This window comes from Lytechinus variegatus, chromosome 11 (genome assembly GCF_018143015.1).
Source record: "Lytechinus variegatus isolate NC3 chromosome 11, Lvar_3.0, whole genome shotgun sequence".
Classification (NCBI taxonomy): domain Eukaryota; kingdom Metazoa; phylum Echinodermata; class Echinoidea; order Temnopleuroida; family Toxopneustidae; genus Lytechinus; species Lytechinus variegatus.
In genome coordinates, this window is record NC_054750.1 from 17428931 (window position 1) to 17445601 (window position 16671).

The following is a 16671-nucleotide window of genomic DNA, read 5'->3' on the forward strand; positions in this document are numbered from 1 at the left end:
AATAAAACCCCCTTTTGATAACTTCATATAAGAATTTCCCGTTGCTTTCTTTTGTATATTAAACTTTCTATATACAAATTACGATACATTCGTTTAATTCATACAGTTGTGGTTTGGCACTACCATGTATTAGTTTCCTCTGATTGATAATATATATATGATTTAGTTTCAGGATGTCACAGCTCTTGTTCGGAAACGTGCCATTGTTCTGGAGGGATTCATGATTGTAACTTTCTGACCGGGAACTGCATTTCGTCCATCTGTCATCCTAGATGGACGGGAGATCAATGCCGAACGGGTAATTCAACCACATACGACCTCCTAGTCTATTGCAGTATGAACCAATAATATTCACTTATAGCAGATTATGACGATATGTAACACCACTTTAGCAGAGTGCAACAGATATGTAACACCACTTTAGCAGAGTGCATGTGTTAATAGTCGACATTGACCCTTGTCAAAGACCTGTTGACGATGTTCACAAAAGATGTCAAAGTATTAGGCATATGTGGGGTTTACTGATTTGGATAACGATATACCCGTCCTAAGACAAGCCAACTAGGACAATATGTAATTAAGGACAACGTCATCGTGCTTATTATGCTGTATTACATAACGTAATTTTAATTTATCATATAGTCTCTTGTATGAGTCATAGTCTAATACCTGCATATTTGTCCAATAAATTTAGATCGGTTTGAAGCAAGCTCGGAGAAGACCAATCCAGGGGTGGCTGCTTTCTCCTGCTCCTACATTGTGCCACCAAGTCAAAGTGTTTCCTCTGATTACATAAAGGCAGCTGTAGGATCGCTTTCTGAAGAACATTGGATAAGCCACAGAGACAGTTCTGCATCAGGAACATCTCTTAACAATTCTTTTTACCATGAGTACTCTGGCCAGGAGGAACCGATTTACTGCTTCGTCGGCATTCCTGGAGATGCATCAACGTTTGCATTTGCCAGACTGCCTCCTCGAGAGTTTTTTGGTAGGCGTTTTGCATTGACAGACAGAATCAATGCTCACTCCAAGAGTTTTCAGTTTATATTTTGAATCTCTAAAAGCGAAATATTCGAGTAATATATGTGAGACATTTTATACAATCTCGGTTTTATGATATGTGATATTACCGAATCACCCTATACCAGTCGATTCAATCAAAATATTTCAGTTGTAAGAAAAAGTATTGAGCTTTCGGTGCATTTTTCAGAGTTTTGGAAGAACAGTGTCATGACATATAACCACAACAGACACGATTGCATCGTAATTAGCTTTTACCATGAGCAGGTATTTTCATGAAAATCATCATTTTTTTAGTACATCCGACCTTATTTCCCGCCATTCTTAACAACTGTTCTTAGTGACTCAAAACAGTGACAAACCATTCATATAATGCCTACATAAAAGGGGTAGTCATATTATTAATAATTCATTTAAGGTCGAGTCGTTGGCCATTCTGGTTATTGTGACGTTTACTCAATATTTATTGCCATATAAATGATAAAGATGAATTGCCTACAAAAATACTGGCTGACATAGCATGGAAAACTGAGAAAGTGATTCAATGAGTTATCATGCAAAGGAAAACATGTACCGGTAACCGCGTTAATAATTCCTTGCAGAATTGCCACGCTTTACCGGCACACCTGAACTAGTTAGTCGTGGATACTACCACGCTGTGATTGGCTGGAGACCATGGGACCCTAACAGTGACACAGGTGACGGACCCGTTGTCCGCTACAAGATCTACGTACGATCAGGAACCGATCTCCTGTCTACAGGCGAGGTTCAATCTCCAAATTCGCACGATGGTTCGGTATCGAAGAGATCTGCTGGGAATGCCAATGAGATGATCGTGTATAATGCCACTGGACTTGAAGCGGGATCAACCTACTCTGTCCAGATTGCAGCGATCAGAGATGGTGCCAATGGTGAAGGGGAAGCGGGTCCAGCATTAACATTGACAACAGAAAGACGTATGTTTTCCTATCTTTCTTTCTTCCTCTGTTTCTCTAAACTCCCCCCCCCCTCTCTCTCTCTTTCCTTGCTTTTATGCTCCCTTCATCTAACCTTTTCCCCCTTTACACAAGCATGCATCGAATATTAGAGGTTAGACATGGCAAATGGTATTAACTTAGGCTCATCTCTGGCTTATGTTATATCAGGCACCATATGAAAAGTTATTGAGGTTGATCAGAAAATAAGGGTTTTAGAAAGAATTGCTCGGGTTTTTTTCACATCCGTCATCAGAGCCGAGCTCTATGCCTTTAGTAGATAACATTTGAGGCGATTTGTCTATGATATTACTGAATAATTACTCGCATCATAATTTCAGTACCTGTGCCTCCGACTACACCAAGTCCTTCACCAGATTCAACCACCTCGATGATTACATTGCCGGGCGGTCAAACGGGTAGTTCTTTAGGACCGGCAGTTGGAGGAGCCGTAGGTGGCATTGTCGTCATATTGGTCATCATCGTATTAGTCATCTTTGTATTGAGACGACGGAGGTTAGTCAAGTCAACTCTCATAAACGTTGTATTAAGATAAACTTCCACCTAGTAATTATTGTTCAATATATTGCAATGGATAAATTTATATGAAAAGGGCCTACATTACTTTTCATTATGTGACAACAAAAAAGGACACAGGTGAACTGGATATCTGTAAGGCTTAAAGTTTTTATCCAAGGATCGCCTAAATTAAAACCATGAATAGCCTATAAAATCTACAAACATCTTAACGTCAACTTCAGTCTTATCTTTGTATTAATTTTGAAAGAAAAAAAACGCATTACATACATATTTTTCACGGAAAAGAGAAGGTGTGTTTCGATGACGAAACCTGGATACGTCTTTGTTACTAATAATAGAGCATTTTATAAGTCAGTTGAAATAAGTTTTCATCTATTTTCTTGAAAGGGCACATTACAAATAATGTAATGATTCTGATGATCTCTATCGAAAGCTTTTCCCATGTGTTACATCATTTTTATTTGAAAAATCTTGCTTGATTTTTGCTCTATTTCTATTTTTTATTCAAAGAAATGATGATAAACCATCTAAAAATGGTTACATTGAGGACAAAGAGGCATCGCTTGACTTTCAAGACACGTCATTAGATGGAGGTTTGGCATAATAATATATTCATATTAAAGATACAAATAGATAATATATTCCACATACACCATTCAATGCACTGAGAAAGACCGGCCGAACATTTAGGAGTGCAAAAGGAAAATTGCACGCGATTTAAGGTGTGTGGGTGTGGGTGTGTGTATGGAGGCCGAGAGCGTGGATGCGTGATGTGGATTTGTGCTGATGTACTTGCATGTGTGTTAAGGTGTGTGATTGTGAGGGTGTGCGTGTGTGTGTGTGAATGAGAAATAACTGATCGAGGAAGGATCAGAGAATGGGAAGATGTTGCACAGGTGGATCTGCAATACTAATTAGTCGCCCCTTCTTTCTTTGCAACACGTAACAAGGTGTGTGGGTGGGTGATTGTGTGTGTGTGTGTGTGAATGAGAAATAACTGATCGAGGAAGGATCAGAGAATGGGAAGATGTTGCACAGGTGGATCTGCAATACTAATTAGTCGCCCCTTCTTTCTTTGCAACACGTAACAAGGTGTGTGGGTGGGTGATTGTGTGTGTGTGTGTGTGAATGAGAAATAACTGATCGAGGAAGGATCAGAGAATGGGAAGATGTTGCACAGGTGGATCTGCAATCCTAATTAGTCGCACCTTCTTTCTTTGCAACACGTAACAGCGAGTAGGGACTAGTTATGTCTAGAGCACAATGTAATACCTCTGACTTTTGATAGTGGTAATAATGAATGATCTCATGTGATCCAATTAATAAAATGCACCGTTTCCAAAACCAAATATTGTATATGAATGGCGTTTTTCTGTCCTTGTTCTGTAACGGAAAGGTAACGAACGGAGTGAAATCTTGACATATTATACATGTTTCATAATTTGCAGAAAATGACTACAGCCGAGCCTCCGTTTTAAACTCAGACCAGGGACTTCCCCGGAACACCACCAGACCGAAACCAGCTATCGCCGCCAAGCCCTCCCATCGGAAAACCTTAGAACTTGATGCTACCGATGGTGGCCCAGTGTCATCCAGCAGCAAACCACCTTCCACACACAAGCCGATTCCTGTCCCTCAGTTTCCGGCATATGTCAACAGGAACAGACACTCTACACTCTTCTCAGAAGAATTTCATGTATGTTAATAACTGAAAACAACGTTTCTCATGTTTGACGAACTAACATTTTGCTCATAGAAGCAGTTAAAAGTATTTTTAAACGGTAGCCGGCACTCGTTGACATTATTTTGACGATCTCCATATACAGGTGTACCTCTGCAGGTTCCTGACAAATGAACATAATGGAAGGGGGAATGGAAGCCAGCGACCTATCCTAAAATTGCAATTATCTTTTGAATCTATTGAATCTTACTCAACCGCACATTGTGGGTCGAGTGGAAGAGCGCCTGCTTCATGAAACGGGAGACTACCCACATGGGAGAAAAGTTCATAGGAGCTGAAGTGGCTACCCCAAATTAATAAGACCTCGAGCTGAGTTCTCCCTCCCCCCCCCCCTTTATTATTTTTTAACTCAGATCCTTAATAGTATAATGCAACATGTTAATTCCTATAACCATTTTATTCAAGACTCCATCAATCGGCACATTCACATTATAAGGTATGTCATTTACATGAAATATTTTATGTGACTAACATCTTCGTTATTTTTTAAACAACTTTATTTATATTTTATTCCTAGGACCTTCCTGCTGCAGATATCTATCCACAGACAGTGGCTCAAGAGAAGATTAATTTCAAGAAGAACAGATACAAGAATATCTTACCATGTGAGTATCTTACCTGATTGGATGAAGGATTGATAGTTTAAAATTTACAGACCAGAAGTAAGAGAGAAGAGTATCTTCCGTCATGTTTGTCATTTAGTACTTATCGTATATTTCAGTTTACATCTGCATGCACTCACCTCCAACAGCAAATATATAATATCCAGTCCGTGTTTTTAATTTAATCATATATTTTTGTATGTGTGTTTCAGGTATATCCCGCCACAAGTTTTGGGGGTTTTAGGAAATTATGCCTTCTCCTGTTAACAAAGCATTTACATATTTACAGCCTTTTATGATGAAAATTGATATCTTGTGAAAGTGAAAGAAAATAAACGTTTATTGAAAATTGAATAAATGAGTAGGTTTACCTCGCCTTAAAAGTATATTTCAATTTTGACAATAAATAGTTTATTTCACTTCAGTTATTTAGTGACAAAAATCCGCTGGAATTAATTTGTTAATTAATTTGTTGTGTCAAATGGACAATTTTTTTTTCAGATGATTCAGCAAGGGTAAAGTTGGCTGTCATCAACAATGATCCTCATTCAGACTACTTCAACGCATCTTACATTCCTGTAAGTATAGCAGATCAAGAGATACATTCTTGTTCGTAGAAACAATTGTCTTTCGTTGTTGATAGATAGAGAAAAGAGATGAATGATATATTAGAAATAAAATAATAAATAAAGTACACACAGCTGTATACACTGAGCATATTTCTAATAGACCCACTCCCACCTAAGAGATGCGTAAACGGGGATATGGTACACACCCATGCGGATGGTTGACTCTTTCCCCCCCCCCCCCATCTTTATTTTGGGGCTCAGAAACAGTAATGTATCTTCTTTACATTTAAAATGTACATTGTATGCATACAAAGTTTCAATGAACTATTACCCGTATGCGAATAAGTTGGGAGTGTGTTTAATGGGTTAATAATAATGATAATAATAATAATCCGCTTTTATATTGCGCTCAATACATCTAACGACGTCTCTAAGCGATGATTATTGGATGACTGTTATTTTTTCCCTACATACAGAGTTTTGAAAATGACAGGGCTTACATTGCATCACAAGGTAGGTCGAAACTACATTCATTTAAGATTTACAAACTATCAGATCGATTAAATATATTAATAATATGTTATTCAGTGGTAAGCGATTTTAATTGTTTCAAAATTCGTTCAAAGTTTGAGCAACGCCTTACTGTGCAAATGCCGCATTTCCTGAACAGTAGCTTGTTTACACATTAAATACACTAAAGATTAAGTCAATATCGTTACTTATTCAAATGATTTTAAAGTTTTTCAAGACCAGCCAAGAAAGATTTTGATTTGAATCAACAGAGAATCAAACAAGCATAATGCTGATAATTTAATCATTAATCGGCAACCATCAAAAATTTAGTTTATTGTTAATTGGAATTTACTCGCTTGAGAGATGTGCAATTATGTGAAAAAAAAAAAAATAAAACAAGAATAATGATATTGAGAACAGTATTTACACGTGATAATTTGTGTGTTTTTGTGAAAACCATATCGGCCCGCATGTATCTTTTTCGTAGTAAAGGTCGATTCAAAGTCATTTGGGCATACATCAAATTATTAATGTAAACGTTGAATATTACTTTAACCTCAGTATGTACACCCTACTAAATTCTACAACTAACCCCCTCAAAAAAAGTTCCGCAACTCAAGTTTGAGTGCTAATAAATTTCTTAGTGTGCCATCATCATATGTTAAAGTGGTATCAATGGAAAGCATGATTATTCCTCTTTACAATCATGTGTCATTTGTAATGCTAGTGTTATCATGAAATACACAGACATGATAAATATGCAGCAATGTAAAAAATGAAATGTTGCAAAATTCGTTGCCATTTCATGTTTGAGTTCTGCAACTCAAACTGCAAGTTTGAGTGCCAATAAATTTCTTAATGTGCCATCATCATGTGTAAAAGTGATATCTTTAGAAAGCATGATTATTCTCCTTTACAATCATGTGTCATTTGTAATGCTAGTGTTATCATGGAATACACAGACATGATAATACGCAGCAATGTTAGAAATGAAATGTTGCAAAATGCATCGTTTCCAATAGCGAATTTCCAATTGTTTTGAGGATGGACCGAGTGCATTCACTGTCGCCGGCCGGCCAGCATGGTGGAAATTCTATAGAAATGGAGACTCTTGTTAGAAATCAATGCACTTTGCAACATTTCACTTCTGACTTTTCTCAATGTTCATGGTGACTGCATATTCCATGATTACATAATCACAGCAAATGGCATGTCATTGTAAAGAGGAATAATTCAGCTTTCCAATGAAACCAGTTTCATCTTTTATACTTCATTAACCAAAGAGATATCATCCCCCAAAACTGAGTTGCAAAACTTTTTTTGAGGGGTTTATTAAAACACAGAACCATACTTAAGTAAATGCTAGTGATGCACCCTGTTCTGATATAATCAGGATAATAAATATTCAATAGCTGAAATATGCCCATTCATAATGCACTGTTTTGTCTAGGGCCCAACAATTTATCTATAGATGATTTCTGGAGGATGGTCTGGCAGGAGAATGTGACGACCATTGCCATGGTCACGAGGCTTCAAGAGGGGGATAAGGTAGGGAAATACAGGGAGGAGGTTCTTCAATAATTAACTTAGTTTTGCCCTTTTTACACAGGATTTTCTTAACCCCGGACTATCGCTAACCCCGCACTATCCTTAACCCCGTACTATTTTTTTTCGTTTTCACACATGTTATTGCTAACCCCGGATAAGGAATGCTTGCTTTTCACACACAAAACTCGCTAACCCCGGAGTAGTGGTTTATGTCGATCATTCGTAGTACAAGTACTTCACTTGTACACTTTTTACACACGCTACAATTTCCTTAACCCCGTACTATGGGTGGGGCCAAATTGCCATTTAGCCCCACCTATAGTACGGGGTTAAGCAGTGCTTAGCCCACTTTCATTTTACACATGCGATCTTAACCCCGTAATATTGCTCTTAGCACCGCAATCGGTGGGATAACCCTGCTTTTTTGCAGGGCCGAATAATCCCGTACTATAGGTGGGGTTAGCCCACTTTGCAAAAATGCTGTGTAAAAAGAAAGTGGGCTAAGCTTAACCCCGTACTATAGGTGGGGCTAAATTGCCATTTAGCCCCACCTATAGTACGGGGTTATGGAAATTTTAGCCTGTGTAAAAAGGGTATAATCAATAGTTCAATCTTCATATTCATGAAAAGTTATCGTCTCGTGAAATTTATATTTGAAAAGGCTATTCCAAGTTCACTCTCTCCCATTTGTCAGTACAGCTTCCAACCATTGAATAGATGGGTATCCATGCGAGAAAGTGTGCCTGAATCAAAATCCTTGTGTATTCATTCATTGATTAAGAAAAGAAATACATTGCGAGTTTGACCTTGATGTAATAAAAACTTTGATTAATCTTACAATGAACCAACGATCAACAATCAATTAATCAACTTAAAACTTAATCAGTGTGTGACCGTTGAAATGGAATCGATGAGACAGACCCTATAAATGTATACTGTTGGTTTGGTAAGATTTATGTAGATCAAAAACGTTGACACCAGCTTCTGATTTAAGCGACACGTTACACATGACAAAAAATCTGGTGATGTCAATAGTGTCTGGGAGGCAGTTAACTTGTAACAATTCCGCCAAAAAATTGAATCAGAAATTCTGAAAATATTTTAAACAAATTTATTCTGTCCAAGAGTGTAATTACAATTAAGGTGATTTATTTTCTGTCTGGTTTGCTTTGATAGATAAAATGCCGCCAGTACTGGCCCAGTAAACAAGGAGATTCAGTGACGTTTGGAAATATAAAAGTTGAGTTGAAGTTGCTGGGACCATGCACTGGTGGGGTGAAAAGAAGAATGACAATGAAGAAGGTATGTATTACATTTCCTTGCATTTTTAATTGGTAGCATGGTGACGTTACTACTTAATTGTTGTGACGTCACCTTGCTACCAATCAAAAAGCCAACAAATGGTAAAGTGATATTGCGGAAGCTGTATGTCTTGCAATATTATTAGTCGATAATCGAATGTAATGAATTGCACACCTTGTAAGATCAGCTTTGACTCTCTTGTGATTATAGGCATATATTTTATTTCAAACGATCATTGTTTTTTTTCCTGAAATTATATTTCAAAGTAAAATAAACAGAGACCTTCCGCATATTCACTCTGCGTTAAATCAAGTGCAATCTTGGACAAGCCATTGAGGCAAAGGAGGGATATCTATCGCCTCCCAACCCCCTCTCACCCCTGCTCATTAACTTGCCGACACCCCAGTTCAGATATTGGGCTATTTCTAATCACATACATGATTAGTTTTCTTTCATAAATCACTATATTAAATCAACTGTAAATAGTGTTTTACCATTTTTTGAGTGAATTTCGCCTACATATGTTTAAAATTGGATATATTGTTTTCATGCGCAGGGTGACGAGTCGCGGACCGTCACTCAATTTCACTTCAGGGTATGGCCAGACAAGGGTGTTCCTAAACATACCTCATACCTCCTGAAGTTTATCAAAGAAGTCAAAGATGATCAGGGACAGAACCCAAATCCACTCCTCATCCATTGCAGGTATGTTCACTTATCAACCCCACATGTTTCCCGACGTTAATGTACCCAATACCCATTAACATGATTAATAATCTCCCTAACCCGCTTGGATCCTACTCTGGGACGTTGGGCAGTTTACCTGAAGAAGATTAAAGGGGTGGTCCAAGCTGAAAGTAATTATAGCTTAATAAATAGAGTAGAACTCACTGAGCAAAGTGCCGAAAATTTCGTCCAAATCGGACAACAAATAACAAAGTTATTGAATTTAAACTTTAGTAATATTTTGTAAAAACAGTCGTCATGAATATTCATGAGGTGGGCTGATGATGTCACGTCTCCACTTGTTCTTTTGTATTTTATTATATGAAATTAGGTTTATTCATTTTGTTTTCCTCCAAGAACTCAAAATATTGGATTGACAACTGATTTAGTGCATTAGATATTTAATGCTGCAACTTATTTCATTATAAGGGAGACATATCATTCACGCAAGTATGAAATAATGAAAAAAAAAATGATTTTATGTAATAACAGCTCGCCTAATGAATATTCATGACGATTGTTTTCACAAAATATTGCTAAACTTTAATCTTCAATAACTTTATCATTTGTTATCCGATTTTGATGAAATTTTCGGCGTTTTGCTCAGTGAAGTCTACTCTGTGTATTAAGATATAAATATTTTCAGCCTGGACCACCCCTTTAACAAGGAGCGACAGTGCTGGCATTTTCTGCCGGTTATTGCTCAATGAAAAGTGGTAAACAAATTGTGTAGGCCTATAAGTTATCAAGAATCGAGTAAAGGGTAGTTCTGTATACTTAACAACCTGTTTGCAGTGCTTCCACCCCAAATGTACCCATTTTAACTTTATTTGACCAACTGCTCTAGATATGATCATTTTATTTTAACTGTTCATGGACCGTTGAAAACAGACAAAACTTCGTCCATGAATGACTTACATAATAGTGTCAGAGGTTATATTTTTTATCATTCTAATATCCTTCGAAATCATCAGGCTTGTATTCTGGCCAATTCTGGCTAATTCTGGCTAATTCAAATGTCTTAGCAGTTCTCACTTCAACCAAGAGATAATCCAAGTATCGAACTAACTTTTATGATCCCTAGGCATGTCTCAATATTATATTTTCTGTTTAGTGCTGGCGTTGGACGAACGGGTGTGGTGATCAGTATTGATAGCGTCGTAGCTCATGCGAAGAGGACTGGTATGGTAGATATCTTTAACTTCGTCACAAAGATCAGACAGAATCGACCATACATGGTCCAGACACAGGTCAGTTGAGAACTTTTCAATATCGTTCGCCGACTGATTTTGAAGTTGTACACCAAATTAAGTTGATGCCAGAAGATAATCCAGATCTTATTCCACAGATGAGTGAATTTGAAGGAATGCAATAAATAAACACATATTAAACCAATAAACAATTTTATAACCTTAACCAAATTCAATTCATAAATGCAAGACAACTTAAAATTACTTTGCTATTTACCTCATTAGTAGAAATAACTTTCATTTTAACTCATGGCCCATGATTTTTAAATCAAGTTGTTGTTTTTTCAGACCTTGCATTTATGTTTTACAACTCTTTGCCAACGAATAGTTATACATTCACAAAGTAACGATGGTAATGAAACCTTTTTTTAATATATAATTAAATATATGAGTTCATACACGTAAAGTAGATTGATGCATTTGTCATATTAATTAAAACCAAATATGTTTTTAACCTTTACGAAGATCCTTTGTAAATAACTTCTGTTGTATTTCATGTTGTATTTATACAAAAGAAATGCATGCAACACTTATTCAAGAGAAGATGTTTCTTGCACGAATACAGGAACAGTATGCTTTCATCTATGGGGCTGTACTGGAAGACCTTCTCTGGAGGAATACTCTGATCCCTATCATTCATTTTACTGATCATCTTCGAGATTTACACGCTTCTCTCGATGAACATGGACGATCCAATATGACTCGGGAGTTTGAGGTAACACATTCTGACCCCCCATTGAATAATGAATACTATTATGGTGTTTTTGTCATCCAATAGTAGTACAATTACTCTAAAAATTCGAATGTTAAATCAACGTTTGAAAGGTTGGAGGAGTATTCGAATGTTAAATCAACGTTTGAAGGGTTGGAGGAATCCCACCGCGGTCTAGCGTCCTTTGGCAAGGTGTTAATCCACACTTTGCCACTCTCGACCCAGGTGCTAAATGGGTACCCGGTAGGATGCGAAAGATATTGTATGTTTGATTTTGCTAGCGCCATAATGAGGCGAATGCAAGGAATGCTCCCCAGGGAGTGGAAATTGTGCACTTTTCATGCGGGATTGAAATTAATCCAATGACCGGGGTAATAATATGCTGTAACGCGCTTTGGGCCATTCTGGGAAAAGCGCTTTATAAAAATTGGCTATTATTATTATTAGTATGATAACCTTTTCCAAATGTTACATCCAACCTTGTATAAAGGTGAATCCAACATTTTAAGTGTTGGGTAGAACCATTTAAAGTGGTAAATGCAACATTTAGAAAATGTTATCACTCCTCCAACCTTTCAAATGTTAAGTTAACATGTCTTGTTTTTAGAGTGATGGTAATGATGATCAAGAGCCAATCAAAATCAAGGATTTGATTTCATGCAAGTTACTTTTGCATGGCAAAGTTACCATAAAGTAATTTTTTATGCAATTGGCCCTGATTTAATAACAGTTGATTAAGTGTTAACCATGTGTACCGCTGTATATATCTCGCTGTCTCCTCCCTTCCCTCTTCTTCTTCACGCACACACACATACATACAAACCCACATACACTTTATCTATCGCTTTATCTATCTATGTATTCATGTATACACCTATCCATCTGTTTATCTGTACAATGTATTCAAGTATGTCGCGGTGGTAACAGATTATGAATATGCTATTGAAATAAAACAGCCCTATTCCAGTTAAAAGGGGAATTTTACCCTGACAAAAAGATTGCTATAAATTACAATCAAAGATTAAAAAATCATAGGATTTTTTTATTTGTGACGTCATTATTATGCAAGCAGCTTTCTACGTATTGAATTGAGAAATATATTATCCGTCTTCCTCCATTTAGACTCTAAAGAGTATCTGTGCAGATCCTCCAGCTTCCCAAACAAGAGCAGGACGCATTGCGGATAATCAAAATAGGAACAGATATGGCAACAACCTCCCATGTGAGTATAATGTGTATGTTTCGAAAATAAGCCAGTTCGTAGTTCCACTCTGCGCATGATCAGAGGAAGGTCATTGGTACTAAAGTGACATGGTTGTTTGAAATTTAAAGAGATAAACACCAACTTTGATGTCTTGATTATTCATCTATTCTTTTGAACTGTGTTTTCATTTACATCCACAAAAAACAACAATGCGTCCACAAACAACTGATGTTTCATAGTTTGCCAAGTACATCGTACAGCATGCTATAATATGCATTCAAAGTAGAAATACAACAAAATACCTTCATGGAGTGTTCATTGGTGTGCTATTCTAGTCACCTGGTCTATTCAATTCTTTCATCCTGCTATGTAAGGCATGCTTACGTAACATCTTGATTTGAAATTTGCCTATCATAATGAAAGAAATGAAAGGTCATTTGACCAAACTTGTCCATGCAGTAACTGCGAACTGGTCTATTAATTTGATATGCTAGTTTTAAAAGACACCATGCGCATTGAAGTTTATTTTTTTTGTGTGTAGTCTAATGACAAGTTATTGCATCGGTAATTTGATTATCATTGATATTTACTCTATCACGACGGCACAGAATCAAATTTTTAAGTAACCGTGTAGTTGTATATTTTTCAAAGCTTTTTTGTAAATATATGCAATTTCATTTTCATATTTGAGTTGGCTTTGGAAGATGTCTTTTATGACGATGCTGCTGCTGCTGCTGCTGATGATGATGATAATGATGATGATGATGAGTTGCAAAGTGGTGAAGGCTTTTTAAATGGGTTTACATAATTCATATTACATTTCGAGTTAATATCCCTCAGATAATAATAATGATAATAACCCTCAGATTCACTTTTTATGAATTTTTGAAATATTTTATGAGTAATTTTCTTTAAAACATCTATTGGGTGTCTATTTTGTTTGAGTGACACTTCGTCTTTTCAACTTTTCATTTACAGTGCAGAGAAACCGAGTGATGCTGGACTCTCCTGATCACGATTATATCAATGCCAGTTTTGTCAAGGTAAAAAATAATGCATTCATGTGTCACTTGATTCTTGTTATTTTATAAAGAAGATATAAAAATAATCTTTAAAAAATAAATTAATATATCCAGTGACTGATCCAGGATTTAGCACAAAACTGATATGTTAAATCACTCCCAAATCAGCTACTTTTTATTTTCCTAAAATCCGACAGGTAAAAAACAGTACAGTAAGACAGTTACTGTGTACATAAGAGTATTAACTAAATCATGCTTTAGTTATATAATATACATGATTAATTTTATGTTTATTTCACCATGTTTCAGATAATTTAAACAATGTCATTTTAAAAAGCTCAAAATTTTCCCCAAGCATCTCATAAACCCGATTTAAAAACCTTTCTTTTGAAAAAAAAAGGGTTTGAGCTTACTTCTTTGAGTACAAGAGAAATAATCTGTGGTTTACCTTTTTCACGACCAGGGAGTCCAGTGTACCTTTTTGACAACTCAGATGCCATTACCAAACACTGTATCTGATTTCTGTTCGATGGTTATAAGCAATCAACCATCAACTATCATCATGCTCAACGACAAGAGTCAAGATGACAAGGTAATTTTTCGAGTTTTGCTAATACGTTGTCCATTCTTAAATCAAAGGCGGAGAAAGTTTTGATATGTATCAGCTCTGAGGAGCATTTTTTTAACAAGTGATTAGTGATTTCCACTCACTATTTTGTTAGATATTACTGAAATCATTGAATGATTGGCTCAGATCAAAATCACAATTTTTTTCATGAAATTCCCCCTCCCCAAGGCCAAGCTGATATCATACATGCCATAAAAGCCCACATTATATTGTGTTGTAATCGCAAAGAGGACGTAAATGTGTCTTATCAATCTAAATGAATCCAAGTGCCTTATCAATCTAAATGAATCCAAGTGCCACATGGATGGAAAAGATTAGACATTTTATGTAGATTAAAATGGATAAAGATTCGACTAATGGTCATCTTTTCTCTTAATGGCCTTGTCCGGTCATTATTGATATGTCAGGAAAACAGTTACACACAGTTTGAATGCAGATCGAAGAGGAAAGCAGCGCAAAAATAAGCGATAGAAATGGGACTCAACAAGAGAGTTGAGTCTTCATTTCAGAACTAGATATTGTCAAAGACCTTCATCTGCTAATTGTTGTAAAATCAAGAATATACTCATGTATTTTCTACGTATGTCGTCACAACTATCCTGACACAGTATGACCTCATTGAATGTTTGCATTTGATAATAAAAACCTAAGCCTATTTTCGAAATTCGTTGATTTAAGTGGTGTTTTTAATCAGAAATCTCAGAGCTGAAAAGTGATTTAAATGCATTAAACTTTCGTTGTGCATTGTAGTTTGTAGGTTTTCGATCAGCATTAGTTTAGGATTTGACAATACCCACGTCTGTCTACCGTATTATGATCTAATTTCTCCCTTACAGAATGTAATCGCGCTGCAAGCTTGTTGCTAGTTGGCGACTAGTTGGCATGTATCTTGTTAGCAAGCTCGCGACCGATACATACGTTTTCACTTAAAATATATTCCACATTTTCACGACTACTAAAAGCCTATTTAGCCATCCTCCGCCTGCTGTTTGCTAACCTGAATGGAGCCTGTCTCATCTTAAATTCCTTTGCTATTCTTTCTAGCAGAGTTGTGCACAGTACTGGCCAGACCACGGAACTGCTCAGTTTGGATCTTACACTGTTTCAACCTTATCCACATCCTCCGATGATGACATGACCGTTCGACAGCTGCAAGTGACCAGCAACTCACATGTACGTCCTGCTTGATACTTCTGATGAAAGTATTGGCCTGTCAGAAATATATCGAAATTTGTGATCAACGATATTCATTGGATACTTAAGTCCCTGATTCATCCACCAATTTTTGTCAGTAGGACGGGTATCAGTAATGTTTTTCACTATTGACAACACAATGGTGCCATTAATCCAACAAAACGCAATTCACAATATGAGACGAAGATTGATATTAGCGATATATAATTTTAAAAAAACCTTTGTTCATTATACCATGGACTTACTACTCAGAGTAATAGGTCCATAATTATACAAAATACTGCTTCATTCATAATAGGTCATCCAAGGACCACTCTTGATATCTAACGAGACTAGTGAGTTATACTCGTTTATTATTTTAATATGTCTACACAAAAAAGATTAACAAGCCTTAGTTTAGACTTATGTTGTACTGAACTATAACATGACATAATTATACACATGATTCAAATGTTTTTTTAACCACTGCAATAATATTAATGTAATATCTCTTGTTTCCCCTTTAGGCCAGTCACACAGTAACTCAATACCAGTTCCACGGATGGCCTAAACGTGGTTCAGACCGACAGTCTGGGGCACGGTCGTTGCTGAACCTAATCCGTGCTGTCAAAAGTTCCACCAAAAATGAGAGGAAATTTTCCATTATTGTCCATTGTTTGTAAGTGCTGGTACTTTGAAATAAGTGTCATCCCTAAGTTTAAGATATGACTTCATTTTATAGGAAACAGTGTCAGTCTTTCTTTTAATGCTACAGGCGTGCATGGATGCCAAGAGAAGATCAGGAACTTGTGCAAAATGAAGAACAGGATCCAGAACCAAAATTTGTTATATTGATATCAAACCTTCATTACCTTCATGTTATTTCAGATGTAAAGGTAAAAGAATGTGATGTATAAAAAGGTTCCATGACTCGTCATGTAACTCTTATCATCAATATGAATTTTGATTTAATAACATTTAGAAAAATAACATTTACATATAGCAGTTGAACCACTAAATCCTTTCACAACGTCACGCATTGTTTAGAACATGCTCTTACGTGCTCAGTCATCTACATAGAGATATATCATTTAGTACAATAAAGGGTCACCAGTCATGACTGAAACATGTTCTTAGGTGATAAGTC

At 36.4% G+C, this 16671-nt stretch overlaps 1 protein-coding gene across 2 annotated transcripts in view; it reads left to right on the plus strand.

The window, feature by feature from the left end:
• LOC121423464 overlaps positions 1-16671 on the plus strand; it is a 73987-nt gene that overhangs the window by 53821 nt on the left and 3495 nt on the right. Inside the window, exons 18-36 of one of the 2 annotated variants that reach the window (XM_041618809.1) lie at positions 167-298; positions 695-988; positions 1623-1976; positions 2336-2510; positions 3045-3127; positions 3983-4230; positions 4793-4880; positions 5379-5455; positions 5923-5959; positions 7410-7507; positions 8684-8809; positions 9366-9514; positions 10650-10785; positions 11351-11500; positions 12620-12719; positions 13680-13744; positions 14187-14315; positions 15396-15524; positions 16052-16203. In XM_041618809.1, coding sequence (XP_041474743.1) covers positions 167-298; positions 695-988; positions 1623-1976; positions 2336-2510; positions 3045-3127; positions 3983-4230; positions 4793-4880; positions 5379-5455; positions 5923-5959; positions 7410-7507; positions 8684-8809; positions 9366-9514; positions 10650-10785; positions 11351-11500; positions 12620-12719; positions 13680-13744; positions 14187-14315; positions 15396-15524; positions 16052-16203 — 2722 coding nt within the window. The remainder of the gene's footprint in view (positions 1-166; positions 299-694; positions 989-1622; positions 1977-2335; positions 2511-3044; positions 3128-3982; positions 4231-4792; positions 4881-5378; positions 5456-5922; positions 5960-7409; positions 7508-8683; positions 8810-9365; positions 9515-10649; positions 10786-11350; positions 11501-12619; positions 12720-13679; positions 13745-14186; positions 14316-15395; positions 15525-16051; positions 16204-16671) is intronic. The other variant, XM_041618810.1, reaches the window with a different exon arrangement.